This window comes from Perissodus microlepis, chromosome 11, assembly GCF_051167445.1.
Source record: "Perissodus microlepis isolate ML-2025 ecotype Zambia chromosome 11, ASM5116744v1, whole genome shotgun sequence".
NCBI lineage: Eukaryota > Metazoa > Chordata > Actinopteri > Cichliformes > Cichlidae > Perissodus > Perissodus microlepis.
In genome coordinates, this window is record NC_140471.1 from 28,657,377 (window position 1) to 28,678,400 (window position 21,024).

A 21,024-nucleotide genomic window follows, 5' to 3' on the forward strand; every position below is an offset into this window, starting at 1 on the left:
AAAAAATATCAGAGCACACAAACCAGAGGGTGGTGCCCATTTCTGAAGGGAAAGTAGCATTAATGCCAGTCTTCAAATGACCTGAAATTTTATTTATTTATTTATTCATTTTATAAAACATGAAAACAGGAAATGCGGCCCACGACCATCAAATAAGTGGATCTCTGATCTCAAACATAAAACAAGCAACAAGGTTTTAGAAACAAAACAAAACAAAACAAAACAAAACAAAACAAAACAAAACAAAACAAAACAAAACAAAACAAAACGAATGAGCAGACAAACAAGAGGAAGATGCTCATTTCTGAAAGCAACATTAAAACTGAAAACATTTTGGAACTGAAACATTCATCAGTAGATTAAAATTTAATGGTTCCTGGTTATAACAGGTCAATAGGTTGAGACAGATTCTTCAGCATTTGGCAGCCTGTCAAAGTAACAAATGATCTTGATGTCTGTGATAAGGGGGGGAATAATAAAGCCCTCTGGAAAGTGAGAGCTCTCCTAAATAGATTTCAACAAAGCTGCCATGAAAAGATTGTGTCCTGTATGGGCTTTACAAACCCAATACCATAACTTCAGAGAGCTAGCTTACACAATTCCTTTTATCCATAATGGACTTCTCAGGCTCCTGAAAACCTGCTTTTTCCTTTGCCTGAACTTTCATCTTCTTGCTCTAATATCTGGTGGTCATTTGCTGACAGCTCTTAGTATGACTCAACTTCCACAATTCTGAGTAAAATATCTTCCTGCCTCACTCAGGCCTCATATCATTCCATAATCAAACAGGACTTAATTTCCACAAAAAAAAAAAGAAAAAAAAGAAAAATGAAAAATGAAAAAATGAAGCAACATGATTTACCACATGATTTAGACATAGATATAGACACAGACAAACAGGCACACACAGACACAAACATGCATTCCCACCCTCATGAACACATATACAAATACTCAGCACTCACCCAACGTGGAGACAAACAGAAATCGACACCTTACACACACTCACACTCCCCAAACATACTCTATACCCCAGGTCCAGGTACCCTCAACCCCGGAGAGACAATCGGCTCCTAGACCCAGGAGATGTTACCCTTTTCCCTGGGGTGGGGTCACGCAAGTAGTCCCTACCTGGGACCAGCTCCCCCGCTGACTACAATGACTTGCACAAGCAGAGAAAGAGAGAGTAATGCATTGTGCTGAAAAATTATTAAATTATCTCAAGAGAAACTGCCTCTGCTTTCAAGGAGAAAACTTAAACAGGCACAAATTTTCAGCTCTAACTCCCATGTGCAGGAGTATTGCTACTGTGAATGAACGGAACGGAAAAAAATCCATCCACCCAAACATGTGGTAATAATGAGTATGCGCCGTTTTGTGTGTGTGTGTGTGTGTGTGTGCAGTGCTTGTCTGTGCCACAGATAGCTTTTATCAAAATGTGACGATTAGCAAAAGAGTGGGTGAAGGTGTGTCACTGTGGAGATGCGTGTCCGATTATTTTTAAGTCCTGCATAAATGCGTCAAAGGATTCAGAGTTCCGCAAAGCCTCGCTTTGCCCATCACTACCACTAACCCACAGTCAGCAGGCAATATGATTGCAATAATTTGTAGTATTAGAATTTGCAATGGTATTTGTGTCTTTACTACTTTTGCTTAGACCAGTGGATCACAGTGACAGTTGGACAGTTGGTCCTTGGTGGAGTGTTCTGCAGACACTATCAGGAATTAGTCCAGCATAATTTAACATAAGGAATCAAACAAATACAAAGTGTGATTTGTGCATGCTTACTAATTATTTACTAATTAAATTAGATATTAATTATTTAAATTAAAAAAGTTGAAGACATTTACACCACACAATGACACAGAAAAAATACAAATGATATGAAACAGGTGAGTAAAATATGGACCAGTTTTAACAGTTTACAATGTGCTTGTTTTACACAAATTAAATAGAGAAACAGAGGTGTAGAAAATCTAACGTTTTTTTTTTTTTTTTTTTTTTTACCTCACCAAGCAGGACCAGGCAAAATATACAAGCTGTCAGTGCAGAAGCACCAGGTTCACAGTCTCATGACAGACCACAAGATACAGTCTGACTTAAGGGTTAACTCTGCCCTCTGCTGGTGAGTGTAACAAATGTGCAGAGGGCATTTAACCTACAGTAGACATGTTTTATACTCAAAATTATTAATCTCATTAAGCTATGACAGAATGTCCAGAGAGAAAAGCATCCTGGGAAGAATTTGTTGAGTAACATTTTCCCAGAATGAGAACAATATTGGCCATTAAAAAGTGCTCACCTGTTGGACGTTTCAAGCAAGTACTTATCCTTAAACAATCTAGGTAAGTTAGTATTGCCACACCTGATAGGATTTGGCTCAGATTTTATGCCTGATGACACTAGCTGTGATGCCCTGAGGCTTGGTTTGTGCCTGCTATCTTCTCTTGGTCCTGACTGGGGACCTTTTACATGTTAGGCAAATGTGTTCAGTCCAAAGACGCACAGTTACCCTTGCATTATAAAACATTTAAAATGTTACCTGAAAAAGTTATTAAACCAAAAACATGACAGCAAAATAACAGAGGAATTAGGAAATTATGTCCAAGTTCCAGTCCTTATTTTGCTTTAAGACGCAGAGGTGTGGAGATGACATTGTGAGAAAAATGGTTCAAAGTGGAATTATTCATACACAAAACCACCAGATCAAAGAACATTCATCTGAGGGAAACCCACAATGAAACTCAAATTTTGTCGATTATATCATTCACAGTGGAGTACACTGGCTCGTCTTCCTCTCTCTCCTTTTCTAGTTCAGACTGTTTCAGGTCCATCTCTGTCATCATCTCCTCCTCCTCGCCCTTCACCATTTCATCTTCCTGTTTGTCTTTTATTGCTTTCTTAATTTCAGCATACTCCGTCTTTGTGCTTTCTTGCTTTCTCTCTGACTTGCTGTTTCTTTTCAACAGGGAAAAATCAATGTCTGCATACTCCACTTCTTGCAGAGCACCGCTGATTTCAGGCACGTCTTTCTCTGCTGCCACACTTTCATCTTCAACTTCTTCTTGTGGGTTGGACTGATTGTCTTGTGTTTCTTGACCATCATATATGTGCTAGGTACAACGTAAATGATACAAGTCAATTACCAGCCTCCAAAAACCCAGTATTGCACATTAGATTGTGTCTATCTGGGTAATCTGCAATACTGCTATGTCAAAATCATGTCATGCAGTTCTTTTTTCTGTGGGTTGAAAATCAGGTTGATTCAAACTTAAATTTTTCACAATGCTTACACATTCCTTACATTTTTCCATTAAGTTTAAGTCGTGGTGTTTGAAATAGCAGCAAGAAAGAAAGAAGTCACAGTGCTGACTGTACTATAAGACATACTATCTAACAGAAACTTCAATTTATGCATTTTTTTGGTAAAACTCCTAATTAAAGCTGAAAGTCTATCCTTCAATTACATTGATTGTTTGATTAAAAATCCGATGTGGCTGTGTACAGAGCCAAAACTACAGAAATTCTGTCTGTATCCAACAAATTATGGACCTATATGTGGTTCAGCATTCCTATGTTATAGTGCACAGTGTTTTCATGAAATAATCTTAATGAGAATAACTGGGATTATGTTGATTTATCTGTTTTCAGTGATTTAGGAGGATTATGCAAAACTTACCCTTTTGGGTATCATGAAACTTGGTGGAGAAATAAAGGGTGGGCTTATGAAAAGAACCAATTACATTTTGGTACTGATCTATCCCTGTTTCTTTAAAGTTGCAAAACTTTGAAGCAAGATGAGTTTTCTTTTTCTCTGTCCTCTTTTATTGGATATATTTTCCTTAAGCAAATGCTGATGAAACAGACTGATAGAGGTTGGACTGTAGTTCAAAGGCATCATGAATACACAGTAACCTACCTCCAGTACTTGTTTATCCTTGCAGATCTTTTAGTACGTTAAAACTATATAGAAAACCAAAAGACTAAATATGTATATTTCAGTATTGAGGATATTTGTGCACAATTAAATACTTTATAATTATGTAAAAAAAAAAAAGCCAAATGAACATAAATACCTGTGGATCATCTTGACTTGTTACCATCTCCAAAGTCTCATCCAAATTTCCAGAATTCTTTGTTTTTTTTCTGAATAAAAGGGTTTTACATTATTAAAGTCAAGTGTAAATACATCTATTTAAAAAAAAAAGAAAATATAATAAAAATAATTGTCGTACCTTGAACATTTTTTAATCAAACAGCAAACAACTGCAGAAAGAACTACTCCAATCAAAAAGGCAATGATGATTTCCAAATATCCCACGATCAAAACCGGTGAGTGAGCTATACTCAAATGGAACAACATGAAAAAGGTAATTTCAAAGATGCTTTCAATTATATACAGTCCAATTAATTGATTTTCTAATGTTTTTATAGATGCAAAGGTCTCACTTATGAAAATTAGAATACATACCCACTGTATCGGACACACTTTGGATCATTAGATTTTTTTTTGCTTCTCCCTTTTCATTGTTGCTCACACATTCAACAGTGCTGTTGCCATAGTTTTTTACATTTAGACTGACAGTGCTGTTGACTGTGTGGTTTGACACAGTCGTTTTGATAGCGTACTCTTTGTGGTTTTCTAGGAGCGGCCATTTGATGGTAGGTAAAGGAAACCCTTCACTGATACACACACAGGTCAAAACCTCTGCTTGAAGCACACATCCAGAGCCATCCTGGATCTTTGAAAACCCTGAAAACACATGACCAGAAATATAAACAAGGTAACGTATGATCTTAAGTGTAAATATGAACTTCACGTCAAACAACCGTACTATCTACTTACAAGACACAATCACACTGACAGATGATGTTACAGTTGTGTCTGGATGTGTTGCTGTGCAGGTGTACTGTCCCGAATCTTCTGCTGTCACATTCTGGATGACAAGTGTAGCTGAGCCACTGTCATTATGCAGGTCAGTGTAAGCTCCAGTATGTTTGCTGTTTGTTTTAGAGCTAAGGTCTCTCCACATTATAAGGGCTGGAGGAAAGCTTTCAACACTGCAGGTCAGATTCAGATCATCTCCCTCCTTTATGATTGCATTCCCAGTGATTTGAGGTGTCCTTATATCTGTGGAGCACATTACAGTAGTTTTTTTCAGAATGAAGAAAATAATTGAAATAAAATGGGAAAAAATTATAATCAGCTTAGTTGTCCCCTGTGGTAACAACCATCATAAAACTATTCAAAAAGGTAAAGTCAAATTTGTCTCCAGATATTTTGCTGTACAGATGTATAGATATACAGTTCAGTGTATTCTTATCACATTTGGGATGACAAGTGTAGCTGATCCAGTGTCATTGTGCAAATCAGTTTCATTGTAAAGGTCTGTGCTGTCAGTTAAGTGTCAGGACTGACAAAGCCATCCACCACTAGCAAATGTCAGTGTTGCTGTCTTTGACAGGAAGTTATAAGCAAGGAACATAGACGTTAACATAGATGCCAGATACTGTTGACAGCAATGTTAAGCATTACATCCAGAGCACAATGTGCCACAACTTTCAGTTATGTTATTTTAAATAATAAGAAATGGTTTCCAATGGCTCTTTAATACATACATGTTGAGGCAGCTTGACATATTTAAAAGTGTCTGAATACAGTTGTTTAATTTCTTTAAACTGATATTTTTATTTACCTGAGCGAAAAAAATCTCTGTCTAGAGGATAAAAGTGCTTACTCACACATCACTGTTATGTTGATGTTTTCTTGCAGGGTATTGTTCATATGTTTCGCTGTACAGACGTACTGTCCAGAATGTCCAGTTGTAGCATTAATTATGTAGAGTGTGGCTGATCCAGTGTCATTGTGCAGGGTTATATCAGAACCAAGTTTAGACCACATAATCAGAGATGGAGGGAAACTTTCAACACTGCAGGTCAGATTCAGAACATCTCCCTCCTTTATGATTGTATTCCCAATGATTTGAGGTGTCCTTATATCTGTGGAGCACATTACAGTAGTTTTTTTAGAAGGAAGAATCTAATTGAAATAAATAGGGAAAAAGTAGTACATAGATTAGTTGTTCCCCATGGTGATCCTAACCACCATCATAAAATCATTCAAACTGGTAAAGCCAAATTTGTCTTCAAATGTTTTGCTGTACAGATGTACAAATGTACAGTCCACAATATTCTTATCACATTCTAGATGACAAGTGTAGCTGATGCAGTGTTGTGCAGGTCAGTGTAATTTTCATTGTAAAGGTCTGTGCTTCCCTCATTAACAGTTATATTCCCAGGGATCTCGAGTTTCCTTTTATCTGTGGCACAGATTTGGTTTATTAAGGAGGTAAAAAATCACAAAGAATTATTGTAGATTTTTTTTTTTTTTTTTAAAAAGAAAAGAAACCAGTGATGGGAATAACGGCGTTACAAGTAACGGCGTTACTTTTTTCAGTAACGAGTAATCTGACTAATTACTATTCCTATCGTTACAACGCCGTTACAGTTACTAACAAGAAAATGCGGTCCTTTACTATTTTTCAACAAACAGACGATTGAAGCTGTGTTCAGCTTACCGCACCTTATTTCAGTTGCACGGAAGTAGCTGACTATGTAAGTAATCTGCGCGCTACAGCTTTAAACAGCTGCGCGCGCTCCCGCGGACGGTATTTACGGTCACTTTCTAGCACAACACCTGGAGCTAAGGGGGCAAAACAATCGCATGGGTGCTGCTGTTTGACTGAGGAAGAATAAAGTAGTCGTGGTAAGCCAATCACATGACCACTTAAAGACAAAGCAACAAGGTGATATATACCAGTTTTTAAACTGTGTTGATAGGCCACGTAAAACCAGAGTCGTGATAAACAATATATACGCGTGTTTTTTCCTCAATAGTTTCATCACGTTTACTGTCTAAGGACAGCGCTAGCAAGCACTCTCTGCTTATGAGCAAAACAACAACAACAACAACAAAAAACAGGGGACGTTTTAGGAGTGACGCGGAGAGAGAGAGAGAGAGAGAGCAGAAAAAGAGAGAGAGGGAGTTTTGAGATGTGAGAGATTTGTGACGTTTAGCATGTTTGGAGTGTGTAGTTAATGTGTTTTCTTGCGTAGTTAGTGTGTAGTGTTGTGGATAGTTTTGTGTTGTGTGTCAGAACAATGAGGCGACTGCTGTCTCCAGGTAGAAACAGGAGCGATACACCTGCTGCTGTCGGACCTGCAGGTATCAGGCTGTGATGTTCTCCTTTATAGTGGACAGAAATTATTTTTTTGGAGTGGCACAAATAATTTGTGTGGCATCTTATTGAATGCAGAACAGCTGATTGTTCTGTAAATAGTTTGAAATGGTTATTTAAAAAATCAAGGTAAAAGGTAAATGGATACAAATAACTTTGTTGTTTGCAAAACTTGTGCATATGATTTTAAAACCGACAATTTATATTTGCATTTAAAGTTATGAAATATGATTCATTAAACATGTTTGTGGTTGTTACAGTAAAAATATAACTTTTTCTACTCTGATTTTATGTTATTTGTCTGATTTTAGATCAATTGTGTTAATACAGTATGTAAAAAATGAAAACATAACTGTAAATTCAGACACGTGAGGCTGTGCTGAAAAGGATGACACCAAACAAGGCAAAGTAAATCATTTTTAAAGGTAAAATGTGGAGGGAAAATCAAAAGTAGTTAAAAATGGCCAATTATACGCAAGTAACGCAATAGTTACTTTTCAAGTAATTAATTACTTTTAGAATATTGTAACTCAGTTACTAACTCAGTTACTTTTTTGAAGAAGTAACTAGTAACTATAATTAATTACTTTTTCAAAGTAACTTGCCCAACACTGAAGAAAACAGCCTGGTGGTAAATAAAAAGAAAACCTGAAACCCTGACACATACAACGAGTTGATTGGGATATTTGGCTCCATGTTAACAAAACATCTGGGAAGTAGATACACAGACAAATCTCTGTTTCTCGACTGTATAATAAATGATGTTGCCCTTGCTAGTTGGCTTCAGAAATAATGGCCAGTTTAACTAATTATTTGTACTTTATTAATGTGCAAGGTCAGTTAAGTGTTAGGACTGACAAAGCCATCCACCATTAGCAGATGTCAGTGTTGCTGTCTGTGACAGGAAGTTATAAGCAATGAAGAAAGACATTAAGATAGATGCTGGAAGCTCATGACAGCAATGCTAAGCATTATATCCAAAGCACAATGTGCCTATTATTTTAAAATATAAGAAATGGGTTCCAATGGCTCTTTAATACATAGATGTGGGACAGCTTCATATTTAAAAGTGTCTGACTACAGTTGTTTAATTTCTCTGTACTATTTTCAGATGCCTGAGTGAAAAAAAAAGCTCTGTCTAAAAGCACAAAGTTATTTACTTACATATTACTGTTATATCGATGTTTTCCTGCAGGGTATTGTTCATATGTTTTGCTGTACAGACGTACTGTCCAGAATGTTCAGTTGTAGCATTAATTATGGAGAATGTGGCTGATCCAGTGTCATTGTGCAGGGTTATATCAGAACCAAGTTTAGACCACATAATCAGAGATGGAGGAAAACTTTCAACACTGCAGGTCAGGTTCAGAGTTTCACCCTCCTTCACATTTGTGCCCCCTGTGACGTTAACTTCCTTCACATCTGTTACACAAAAATACAAATTACACAATAATAAAACTTCTCTTTTTCTCTTTCCAGCAAGACCAGTTGACTAAGAGAGCACACTGCTTTCAAAAGAATTCAGCATACAAAGTTATATAGTAAAAATACTCACAGTTTACTTTTAAAGTTGAACCCCCCTCCGTAGTTTTTTCCCCAGTGAAGCGGATTTTACAGGTGACATTGGTGTTGTGGTGTTCAGCAGAGGAGTTGAAAGTCAGAGTTGAAATATGTCTTTGTGTGAAAGCAGTTAGATTTTTAGTCCTGAAAGAAGTGCTGTTTCCTGTAATGTAAGTTTCAGTCCCTCCTGCTCCTCTCCATGTCCAGGTGATTTCAGGAACAGATCCAGAGCAGAGACCAGGAGCAACACAGGTCAGTGTGGCCTGCTGTCCCTCTGTCAGTGTGGGAATCTTAACTCTGGGTTTCTGACTAAGACCTAGTGGAAACATAGAACGTAAGAATAATCTGGTTAACTGCCTGAAGTTCATCAACTACTTATATTTTGGCTTAAATTATAGGAAATTATGTTAAACAGGTAGATGTGGAACATAAAACGTTGTATTTCATTCTAACAGCACACAGGGGTAAATAAATGTGCAAAATCACTTTATACTTGAGACAAAAATTTAATAAATAAAGTAGCACAAAAACCAATATTTATTCTCAACATCCTTTTTTGATGCAGTGTTTGTACCTTCAACTGAGACAGTTGTCTTTTGAATAGATGCAAATCCATCTTCTCTCCGATTCAGTTCACCACTAACTCTGATCCGATACAATCCAGAATCCCACTCTTTGAGATCATTAATGATGATGCTGCAGTTGTTCTGTCTTATATCAGGCTCTAAGAGTGACACACGTCCTTCAAAGCCATACCGAACGCGGATATTGTTTTTGCTGTGAAATATTATTTCATCATAATATTCACATCTTGAATATGCTTCACATTTGTACCAAACTATATGTTTGGGTGTAAATCCAAAACCAGTAGTGAAAGAACACGGGATCACAACACAGAGTCCAGCCTCTGCTGTTAGTGTCTCACTAAGTGTGATGCAGTATTCTCCAATGCATTGTTGTGATGTGCCTGTTAATACAAAGGAGGAGGTAAAAAAAGAGGAAAAGAATATTTGGTTCATCTGAATAGTTGTATAATGCACAAGTCAGGTGACAGTGATCTTATTAATTTATATGAACTCTAAATTCTGTTACATGAATTTATACTTATAATTTGATTGCATGTCAAAAAAACACTTTTACTCTCCACACACACACACACGCACACACACACACACACACACACACACACACACACACACACACACACACATAACCGCATAAAACAAAACACTAATAAAGCAGAATTAGAGGAATATAAAGAAGAAGAATCAAACCTGTTTCAGCACACACACCCAAAAGGAAAGTCGCCCAGATCAGAACAAACATCCTGACTTGATTCTCGGCACGTTCAGTCTCTCCCTCCAGAGACAAACTTTATTGCAGCAAATGAAGTAAAGAGAGATTAGAACAAAGGAAATGCAACATTTTACGTCACACATCGCAATACAGGATGTTGCATGCTTGGTTATTCCATAGTTATGTACCAGTTTTACCGACTGTGCCAACACCACTACCCTAAAGTTTTTATGGTAAACACACACAAAGATCTGTTCTCAAAAGATTCAAAAGGTCAACAAAAGCACTATTACAATACAAACTGTTAGAACTGCATATTCTCTGTCGTATTCCATGTAACTTTAGGTCATCTGTATCATTTCATGAATTCAAGAAGTGGCTTCCGTCTAGCAAGTTTTTTGACCAGTACAGTTCACACTTTTATATAATCCTGCTGCTCATTTAGTGTTTTAAAATATATTTTCCACAAAAAACATTAAATGTTTGGTTTTTTTTACCTCTTTTGTCTGGTCTTTCACCACTCCTCTCTCCACCGTGATCTCAGCTGACCTTTATCCTTGAAGTTTCTCTTCCTCACTTCTCTTTTTTCTTTCTTCCTTCTTTTTACAACAGGATTTCAGGAAGTGTGAAATGTTCAAATTGAATTAGGGCAGACCCACTTTTATGAAGTTATTATTTTATATTGCACTATATATGCTCTAATAAAACACTCATCAAGTAATGAAAAAAACAAACCTTTATAAAAACAACAAAAAGATGCTCCATGACTGAAACTTTATAAAGATAGGTTGTTGCTGAGCACTGGGAAAAGTTAAGTAGGTTTATTTCCAGGTTTGTTAGATACAATGAATACAAAAACAGGTGCAAGAGAAAAAGAGAAAAAGGCAGGATATGTGAGAGTCTCGGACATTGACAGAAGTATTTTTTGAATGTTAAATTCATGAAATACTCTCAGTTTGGTTATGTTCCTTAGATTTTTGTTTCATTGGTTTGGTTTGGTTGCTAGTGTGATTGTTTATGTCTTCAATACTTATATAACAATAACTATTTTAATGGTTTTGGGTTTATGTTTTCTTTTGATTTGCCTTCTGTTTATTTTGTCTGTGAAGGTTCTCAGTCATCCAGGGCATTGTAGTCTAAGGAGCTTGGAAAGAAAGGCGTCTCGACTTCTTTAGGTTTTTGAAGACGTTTCACTTCTCATCCGAGAAGACTTTCCAGTTCTAAGAGCAAATGGTGGCGAGTCCCAGATTTTAAACCCTATGGGAGTGTCCCCCTGTTTTATGGGCACCCTATTGATCCTCTACCTAATCAGACAAGCTGTGGTCGCAAATTTTGAAGCTATCCTGATAACCTTATCCCACCAACGATGTGGAGATTCAACTTTTTTTTTTTAGATCCAATTAAAATCAAGCACTCAAAAAGATGCTCTGGAAAAAAGTAGAATTCTTGGAACTGAGTTTAATACATTGAATCACATGAACAGCAGGAAAAATACATACAGACATTTAGCAAGAGAATTACATAGCAGAAAGCAAGCAAAGCAAAACCCTGGGGTGTACAGCCTCAAGCACAGACAGCAGAGCAACACAGAGATGGACAGAAAGAAGCAGCAGGAAGAAAGTGCTGGGGTGTCATCTGGTCCCCTAATATATAGGGACCAGTATCCCCGCCCCCTGCTGCTGGGTAACTTTCCTACTCGTCCTGAATCGTTCAGAGGCCAGTCAGGACCCTTTGGCTTTTTCTTATCACAATAGGGCTAACCCTAACCCAAACATCGCACATTAATCCTAATTATTATATCTTACACAGCAAGTGGCACAATCTTATCTTATACAATAGGTTACATGCATAACATGGTGATTCTCATATATAAAAACACTTTATTGTAGGTTTACAGCGTGCGTGTGTGTGTGTGTGTGTGTGTGTGTGTGTGTGATTATATCATATGATATTTTATCATGACGTGTTCAAGATCTCTGCTACAGTGTTACTGTTTTGGCTGTGCTGCATGAAAAATGTTGAGTGTTTAGTTATCGGAGCTGGAGAGTGAGCTATTCAGGAGAACTCTCCCCTTACATTAACTGCCCTGTTACTGTACCACCTTAATAAACCATGTGCTTAAGACTCTACGTGAAAGTTAAAATATATATGTTCAGTGCAGATAGTGTATATAGTTATTTTGTTTTTTAGTTTTGTGTATTTTCTAGTTGATTCTGTTGTTCTTAATATTCAAGCAGTTTTGTATCTTCAACTTGTATCAGGTCTTTCTTAGTCGATTAGCTCCTGTTGCTTTTTTTTTTTTTAAATTTTGGCTTCTGTTTGATAGTGTGTGAGTTTGTCCAAGCTTCCCCAGTATCCTCTTATACTGTGTCTTCAATGTTGGGGTTGTTACTCTAAAAAAGTAATTTATTGCACATTACTTGTTACATTTATTAAAAGTAATGCAGCACATTAGTTAACTACTTGTCAGAAAAAGTAATTTGTTATACTACTTGCTACATTACTTTTGCATTACTTAGCAATGATAAATATGCAGAGAAAGAAAAAGAACATATTATAATATGTAAATGCTGTTAAAGAACGTTCTGTGTAGAGTTCATGATGTGTGTGAAGGATTTATAATGGGTTACAAAATTTCACGAATATATATTTAGTGTTAAAAATGTCTTTATTTGAAATGTACATGTGTAGAGTGTAAGAGCTAGTTTTTCGTGAGAACACCCTTAACGAGAGCACACGAGACTTTTCTATTCCCAAATAAAACATTAAAACTATACAACTTATACATGATCACACACTTGATTTGTCCATAACCAGTTTTTAACCTGTGCCTTAAACAAGTTGAATGTTGAGCATTTTCTAATAAATTGAGGAAGACAGAAGGGACGTTCTGCCCAAATGCTGTCCGTCTGTGGTGTAAGCTAAAGGTTTATTGAAAGAAAAGCAACACAAGGATTTAAAGACGTCTTTTCAGGGCAAGCAGTCAACGAGGTATTTGTCATTTTAGAAATGTTTTTATTTGTGTTTGGACTTAATACTTGTACTGTAAAGTTGCTAATTGGTTTGTACTGTTCACTCTTGACCAGTTCTCACTTCGTACTGGCGTACTGGTGATGGTGAAGCTAAGGAGGAGAGAAAGCCCAAGTAATAAACGCCCGTTTCAAAGAACCAACCTGTGTCTGTGTTGTTGTGAAGAGAACTACACAATAAATATGTGTTAATATAAATTAAACTGGGCAGATATCATTAAAAAGTATTTTAAATGTGCTGTACTTGTAGGGTAGTGTGGACCAATTGAGAAGGACAAGAACTGAACTTTGAATCACAATAATCCTTCAAAATGTTCTTCTTAAAGTCATGATGACTGAATGCGACAGCCTCATCTGTAATCTTACCTTCACTACTTTATGAAATGTTTATATATAAAATGAATATTGCATGGATTTGCACTACCATGAGTTGACCAACATGGCTGCTTCTTTCATGTTTCAACATTAGGGATCTGTGTATCAACTTTTTGACAACAATTCAGCTTTACTAAGAAGCCTTTAGAACAAGTTTTCTCATCATTACTATTGCTAGCCTCCTTCTTTTGTACTGTCTTTTTTGATCAAACAAATACTAAATGTCTACTTAATGTATACTAGTGTCTGTGTTTTAGGAAGAAACTCTCCTCCTGGCAGGGTTGTTGCATCACAGACTCAATCATATTCCCTTCAAAGAACAGAATTTTTTTTGTGCCAATTAAAATACATTAGCATTTTGTAAAAATCTGCATTACTAAAATTCTATTCTAATATAAAAAGAAAGAAAGAAAGATGTGTTGTTGTTTATGTAAAGGGAATACTTAAAGCGATTTTAGGTGTCCGCATTTTGCTCATTTGCTGGTTCATTATTAGATTTTGGATAACTAAAATAAGTTAAAAAGCTGTAATGTATTTAAAAAAACATGGATTTTTAAAAATGTACATTGCTGCAGCACTTCTTCTCTAACAGCTTATAGTTTAATCATACACATGTGAGCCACAGTTCATGTATTAAGCAGTACACAGGTTAATATACAATGACCTTAATCTTTTAAACATTACTTGTTTATTCCTCTTCTAATTCATCTGTTTTCAGTAAGTTTGTCTTTTGTGAAGATTATGCAAAAATATTTTACTGAATTTCATTGAACTTGCTTTCAGCTAGGATGTGCATAGGAGCAAATGAATTTTGACATACAAGTGGCCCTTTTTCTTTAAAATTACAGAACCTTGAAGCAGGATGTGCCCTTAAGGACAACAAAATACTGCAACTGTAATCTCGTCCCTGTTTACTGTTTCCGTTTCTGATTTCCCATCAGCATTATTTTTTTTATCATGACCTTGCTCTGTGACCACACAAATCTGATGATTTTGATGTGTTTGAATTACACAGATTTTTTTTATTTATTTATTATTATTTATTTTATTATTATTTTTTTTTTTTTACAAAAGAATAGCCTGTACTGTGCTTTGAAAGAGAAAACACACATCCCTTTAGGGTTGTGTCAGCAAGGGTATCCGGTGTAAAAATCTGCCAAATCAAACATCACATACGCCCCCTGAAGAAACCCCTTCCAAATGTGAGACTCTGTGAGTCTGTGTTTGCACATATCTTAAGGAATAACTGCCTGACACTTGTCCAAAAAGCTGTAAAGTTCAACAGGTTTCACAACATTGTAAAGAAATGCAATTTTTCTAGCTGCCCACAGAGGTCGACAAATGTGCAAAACCCCCCATTAAGATAATAAAAACAGCTGTAACGATATACTTTTTATGTGTTCATTTTTAATCTAGCTTTTCAATTTAAAGGGTGTTAAAGAGAAATTACACATCAGTTATATGTAATAAACATACAAACTTACCAGGCAAACACAACATAAATGAAAATAAGCACAATTATGAGGACAGAAAAGTAAAGAGAAGCACTGACAAATGATGAGCTGTAGTAAGAATAGAAGACTATAAATGTTAGGGTTAATGTGTTGTAGGTTGTCATTTAAAAAGCTAGAATGCTTTTGTTTGCTCCCTATGTAACCCACGCATATGAGTATGTGCACGACCTTCATAATGAGAAAAATCTGCCTTGAGAAGAACAGACTCAACTCAATGAAGGAAGCCACCTGGCGGGACAAGGTAACAACAACATCCTGGTAGGGCTGCACTCACATCATATAACCACTCACATCGTATAACCACGCTTGCACAACACACTTTGTAAACATATATAGTAATTTGTCTTAGTTAACACAGCAACAAGCTTTATGAATATTCATGTGTGTAAACAATAAAAGCAACCTGCAGGGGGAAGCAAGTCGAAGTGGGTTGGAGACAACTGCTTCCCTCGCGGTGAGTGTAAACCAGAGCTCTGTGTGACCTCGTTCCTGAGTGAGTTTCTGTTTATCCAGCAGTATCAGAGGTGAAACTCTGACATTGATTTGCAAGTGTTTGCTTGGCAATACACTTAATATGTTAGTTAGCAATGGTAAGGAAGGAACAAGAGAAAACTGAGTGTCTGGTGTTTTTTGACTTGGGCACTGTGTTTTCCTGTGCCCATCTATGAGGGTGTAGCCCTATTTTCTCACCTGCTTCTCCCACCAATTCAGTTCAATTCAATTTTATTTATACAGCGCCAAATCACAACAACAGTCGCCTCAAGGAGCTTTATATTGTATAGTAGACCCTACAATAATACATACAGAGAAAAAAACCCAAACAATCATATGACCCCCTATGAGCAAGCACTTTGGCGACAGTGGGAAGGAAAAACTCCCTTTTAACAGGAAGAAACCTCCGGCAGAACCAGGCTCAGGGAGGGGCGGCCATCTGCTGCAGCCTTTCTCAGTGGTCTTCTGCAGCCAGTGATCCATCAATGCCAATCAGCAAAATGACATTTAAGACAAGCTCAGCCCTTCACTCTGCCAGTTTGTCAGCTACCTCATGGTGGTACCCAGGCTTTCATGCTAGTTGTTGTTCATGTTTTTTGCCTCGTGCTTACTTTTGTCTCTTTGTGCCTCAGTTCTCTTGCCAAAGACTCTGATTCAACTCACCTGCAGTATAATCACCTAGATGCTGGTCGCTGCTGTCAAAACTCACCAAGTCAGCCTGCAAGCTCACCGCGCTCACATGCCTATGGCCCTGCTCTCCTCGGGATCACTGGAAATATAAGGTCGGAACCTTTCCTTTACACACCCTGCTATTCAGCCAGATGCTCACCCAGCTACTTTCACTAAAATCTTTATTATTCTTTCCACTGAGTCTGCTTTAAGCTCCACTTTAACATACTGGCCACATAGTGTAAAGAGATTTATTTATTGTGTAATGACAGTTTTCCCTTGATATTAATAACAAACTGTGTATGCAGCATATCATAATCATAAAACAGGCATGCTCTGTGATTAGTCCATGTAAACCAGGGGTCTCAAACGTGCGGAGTGGGGTCCACTTGTGGCCCACATCACCTTTAATTGGCCTGAAGAAGTATGATGCAATTTGGCACATGAAGTTAAAAAACTATTTTTGCTTTTTAAATAAAACTATATTTTTTTTTTTTTAGAAAAGCTTGACAGGTGTTTTCTTGTTTGTTTGTTTGTTTGGGTTTTTTTGTATTACTTAAACATTAAGTGGTAATCCAATGAGTGCCAGCAGTGGCCCACAGCTCAAGTTTGAGACCCCTGATTTAAAAAGATTGTTGCCTCTAATTTGTACCTGTGGATGATTTCTTGGGAAAAGTTCAAGGTAGAGTAGTAAACTTTTTTTGTGTCATTTTCCAGGTGATATATTCATCTCTGTAATTATTCCTCTGCCTGACTTTCTGGATGTTTGGCTGCTAGTCTTTTCTTTTCACAATTTCTACCTTGTCATGCTGTCAAACTCAGTGCTGACATCATTGGATGATCATGCCGGCCTTCTCTGAGCCAATCAGCATCCGTTTTGTGTGCTATAAATCTTAGTGGTCTTCTGTTGTTCTGCCTTTCAAACTCCTTTGTTTACAATTTTAATGGACTCTATGTATAAGTTGAAATAAAAAGTGTAGTTTATTACATATAAAACATTCCCTACAATGCAATGTAAAAAATAACAAAACAATAACAGACTGCCATTACAACAGCACAGCTTTCTGAAACTTGTGACTGGAAATCTGACGCCTGACTTTTCAGTTTATATGTTGTGCAAGAACATCATAATCTGGTGACACATCCGCTTTTTGCAGTGACATGTAGGTTCTCTCCTCCTGATGTAGGTTCACCTTTTTTCTTGAATTCCTTTGATGAGAAGAAACAGAACCTCATTATTGTCTAAAACTCTTGACTGCATTCAAAGAGTCAAACAAAAACAGAAACATACATGTGGAGAAACATACCAGAGGAACCATATGTAGGTTATGCAGAAGGCATTCAAAGTGAGAGATACACCAGCAACAATCCAGGGAAGAACTGTACTGTAAGAACCACAGTGTTTCACACGAGCTGCTGTAAGACAGAAGAGAACACATGCAAACACACATACACACCAAACACACACAGATAGATATAATAAAAATGTATATGATTATATATTGATATATATAAATTATGTTTCCTGGAGCCACAGCTGAGAAGCTAAACATCTCCCTGCAGGTTGCCAACCTCTGCTCTAAATTTATACTGTTGTGTAGCTACTGTAGATATCTCTGTCACGCTGACTGATGCGTAGTGTGCACAATGTTGTTGTGATATTTTGTTTATTGCAAATGTTTCCTTTGATTTGCACAGTTTGGATCTTTGAAAACTCTGAAAACACATGATCAGAAATATAAACAACGTAATAACCAAGGTAAAATATGATTTTTAGTGAAATATTAACTTCACATTAAACATTGGTACGATGTACTGTCACATTCTGCATGACAAGTGTAGCTGAGACAGTGTTTTGCCCTCATTAACACTTATATTCCCAGTGAGCTAAAGTTTCCGTTTATCTGTGACACACATTCGGTTTATTAAGTAGGAAAAATATCTCAAATACTTAGTATATATATATATATAAAGAAAAGAAAAGGAAAAAAAGAAAACAGCCTGGTGGCAAATTAAAAGAAAACCTGAAACCCTGACACATACAACGAGTTGATCAGGATGTTTGGCTCCATGTTAACAAAACATCTGAGAGGTAGGTACACGGATGCTTGGCTAGGTGAAAAATGTCTATTTGTCAACTCTATAAATGAATGTTGCCCTTGCTAGTTGGCAAGATAAATATTACTACTTATTTGTACTTTATTAATGTGTAAGATCAGTTAAGTGTTAGGACAGAAAAAGCCATCCACCATTTTCACCTGACTGAAAAAAGCAGTTTACTTACACATCACTGTTATATCGATGTTTTCCTGCAGGATATTGTTCATATGTTTTGCTGTACAGACGTACTGTCCAGAATGTTCAGTTGTAGCATTAGTTATGGAGAGTGTGGCTGATCCAGTGTCATTGTGCAGGGTTATATCAGAACCAAGTTTAGACCACATAATCAGAGATGGAGGAAAACTTGCAACACTGCAGGTCAGGTTCAGAGTTTCACCCTCCTTCACATTTGTGCCCCCAGTGATGTTAACTTCCTTCACATCTGTTACACAGAAATAAAAATGACATATTAATAAAACTTCTCTTTTTCTCTTTCCTGTAAGACCATCTGACTAAGAGAGCACACTGCTTTCAAAAGAATTCAGCATACAAAGTTATATAGTAAAAATACTCACAGTTTACTTTTAAAGTTGAACCCTCCTCCGTAGTTTTTTCCCCAGTGAAGCGGATTTTACAGGTGACATTGGTGTTGTGGTGTTCAGCAGAGGAGTTGAAAGTCAGAGTTGAAATATGTCTTTGTGTGAAAGCAGTTAGATTTTTAGTCCTGAAAGAAGTGCTGTTTCCTGTAATGTAAGTTTCAGTCCCTCCTGCTCCTCTCCATGTCCAGGTGATTTCAGGAACAGATCCAGAGCAGAGACCAGGAGCAACACAGGTCAGTGTGGCCTGCTGTCCCTCTGTCAGTGTGGGAATCTTAACTCTGGGTTTCTGACTAAGATCTAGTGGAAACATAGAACGTAAGAATATCTGGTTAACTGCCTGAAGTTCATCAACTACTTATATTTTGGCTTAAATTATAGGAAATTATGTTAAACAGGTAGATGTGGAACATAAAACGTTGTATTTCGTTCTAACAGCACACAGGGGTAAATAAATGTGCAAAATCACTTTATACTTGAGACAAAAATTTAATAAATAAAGTAGCACAAAAACCAATATTTATTCTCAACATCCTTTTTTGATGCAGTGTTTGTACCTTCAACTGAGACAGTTGTCTTTTGAATAGATGCAAATCCATCTTCTCTCCGTTTCCATTCACCACTAACTCTGATCCGATACAATCCAGAATCCGACTCTTTGAGATCATTAATGATGATGCTGCAGTTGTTCTGTCTTATATCAGGCTCTAAGAGTGACACACGTCCTTCAAAGCCATACCGAACGCTGATATTGTTTTTGCTGTGAAATATTATTTCATCATAATATTCACATCTTGAATATGCTTCACATTTGTACCAAACTATATGTTTGGGTGTAAATCCAAAACCAGTAGTGAAAGAACACGGGATCACAACACAGAGTCCAGCCTCTGCTGTTAGTGTCTCACTAAGTGTGATGCAGTATTCTCCAATGCATTGTTGTGATGTGCCTGTTAATACAAAGGAGGAGGTAAAAAAAAAAAAAAAGAGGAAAAGTTCATTTGACTTTTCATTAGTTCATTTGAATAGTTGGATTCATTTATGATGAATTATACTTCAAGAATGAATACTTATAATCTGAATGCATTTCAAAAAAACACTTTTACTCTGCACACACACACACACACCTGCACATATAACCGTATAAAACAAAGCAATGATAAAGCAGAATTACAAGATTATAAAGAGGAAGAATCAAACCTCTTTCAGCATTGCTGACTCTTATACACAAAAAGAAAGATGCCCAGATCAGAACAAACATCCTGACTTGGTTCTCGGCACGTTCAGTCTCTCCCTCCAGTGAGAAACTTTATTGGAGCAAATGAAGTAAAGAGTGATTAGCGAATTCAACATCTTACATCACACATTGCAATACAGGATGTTGCATGCTTGGTTATTCCGTAGTTATCTATGCCTACATCATTACCCTAAAGTTTTTCTGGTAAACAAAGATCTGTTCTCAAAAGATAAATGACCAAAGCAAAATATTTTTTACAGCTCAACAAGAGCACTAATACAATAAAAACTGTTACTACTGTATTTTATTTAACTTTAGATCATCTGCATGATTTAATGAATTGGAGAACTGTGAACAGTGGATTCTCAAACTAACACATTTTTTGACCAGCACAGTCAACACCTTTATACAATATTGTTTAGTGTTTTAAAGATATTTTGAAAAAAAACATTAAATTAATGGGTTTTTTTTTTTTTTACCTCTTTTGTCTATTTCTTCTTCACTCTTCTATCCACAGTGAAACTCTGCTGACTTTTAATCTTCAAGCTTCTCTTTTTCCTTTCTTCCGTATTTTTACAGCAAGATTTCAGGAAGTGTGTGATACATTCAAACTTGATTACGACACATTCACTTTTATGAAGTTATCTTATGTGCACATAAGTGGTCCGCAGGTGCGCATTCGCTGTCACAATAAAAGACGCGCACCAGATAAGAACGCGCGTTTGCGTACATAGGATTTTCTGGTTGAGGACAGACATTTGTTTAGAACTCTTAAAGATGTCGAAGAAGCAAGCTCCTTTAAGCAATTACTTTGGTGTTCCTCCACCTCCAAAGAAATGTCAGAAGGAGCCCGAACCGCAAAAGAAGCGCGTATTCTAGGAAAAGTGGTTGCAGGAGGTGAGCTGGCTTCAAACAAA

General features: G+C 36.8%; 1 protein-coding gene across 2 annotated transcripts; it reads right to left on the reverse strand.

The window, feature by feature from the left end:
• Window positions 1-351: 351 nt before the first annotated feature.
• LOC146378126 (sialic acid-binding Ig-like lectin 10) lies at window positions 352-20,718 on the reverse strand. Of its 2 annotated transcripts, XM_084943883.1 has the most exons (12): window positions 20,587-20,718; window positions 20,071-20,177; window positions 19,428-19,820; window positions 18,850-19,170; window positions 18,459-18,716; window positions 8,404-8,661; window positions 5,744-6,001; window positions 4,848-5,132; window positions 4,473-4,754; window positions 4,237-4,342; window positions 4,078-4,147; window positions 352-3,114 (listed from the first exon to the last, which is right to left on the reverse strand). In XM_084943883.1, exons 2-12 carry the CDS (start codon window positions 20,129-20,131, stop codon window positions 2,746-2,748), a joined length of 2,661 nt encoding a protein of 886 aa, XP_084800009.1. In that variant the 5' UTR covers window positions 20,132-20,177; window positions 20,587-20,718; the 3' UTR covers window positions 352-2,745. The 2 variants fall into 2 exon arrangements, with proteins under 2 accessions (XP_084800009.1, XP_084800008.1); XM_084943882.1 differs by lacking the exons at window positions 18,459-18,716; window positions 18,850-19,170; window positions 19,428-19,820; window positions 20,071-20,177; window positions 20,587-20,718 and adding exons at window positions 8,795-9,115; window positions 9,374-9,766; window positions 10,074-10,171; window positions 10,593-10,654.
• Window positions 20,719-21,024: the final 306 nt, after the last annotated feature.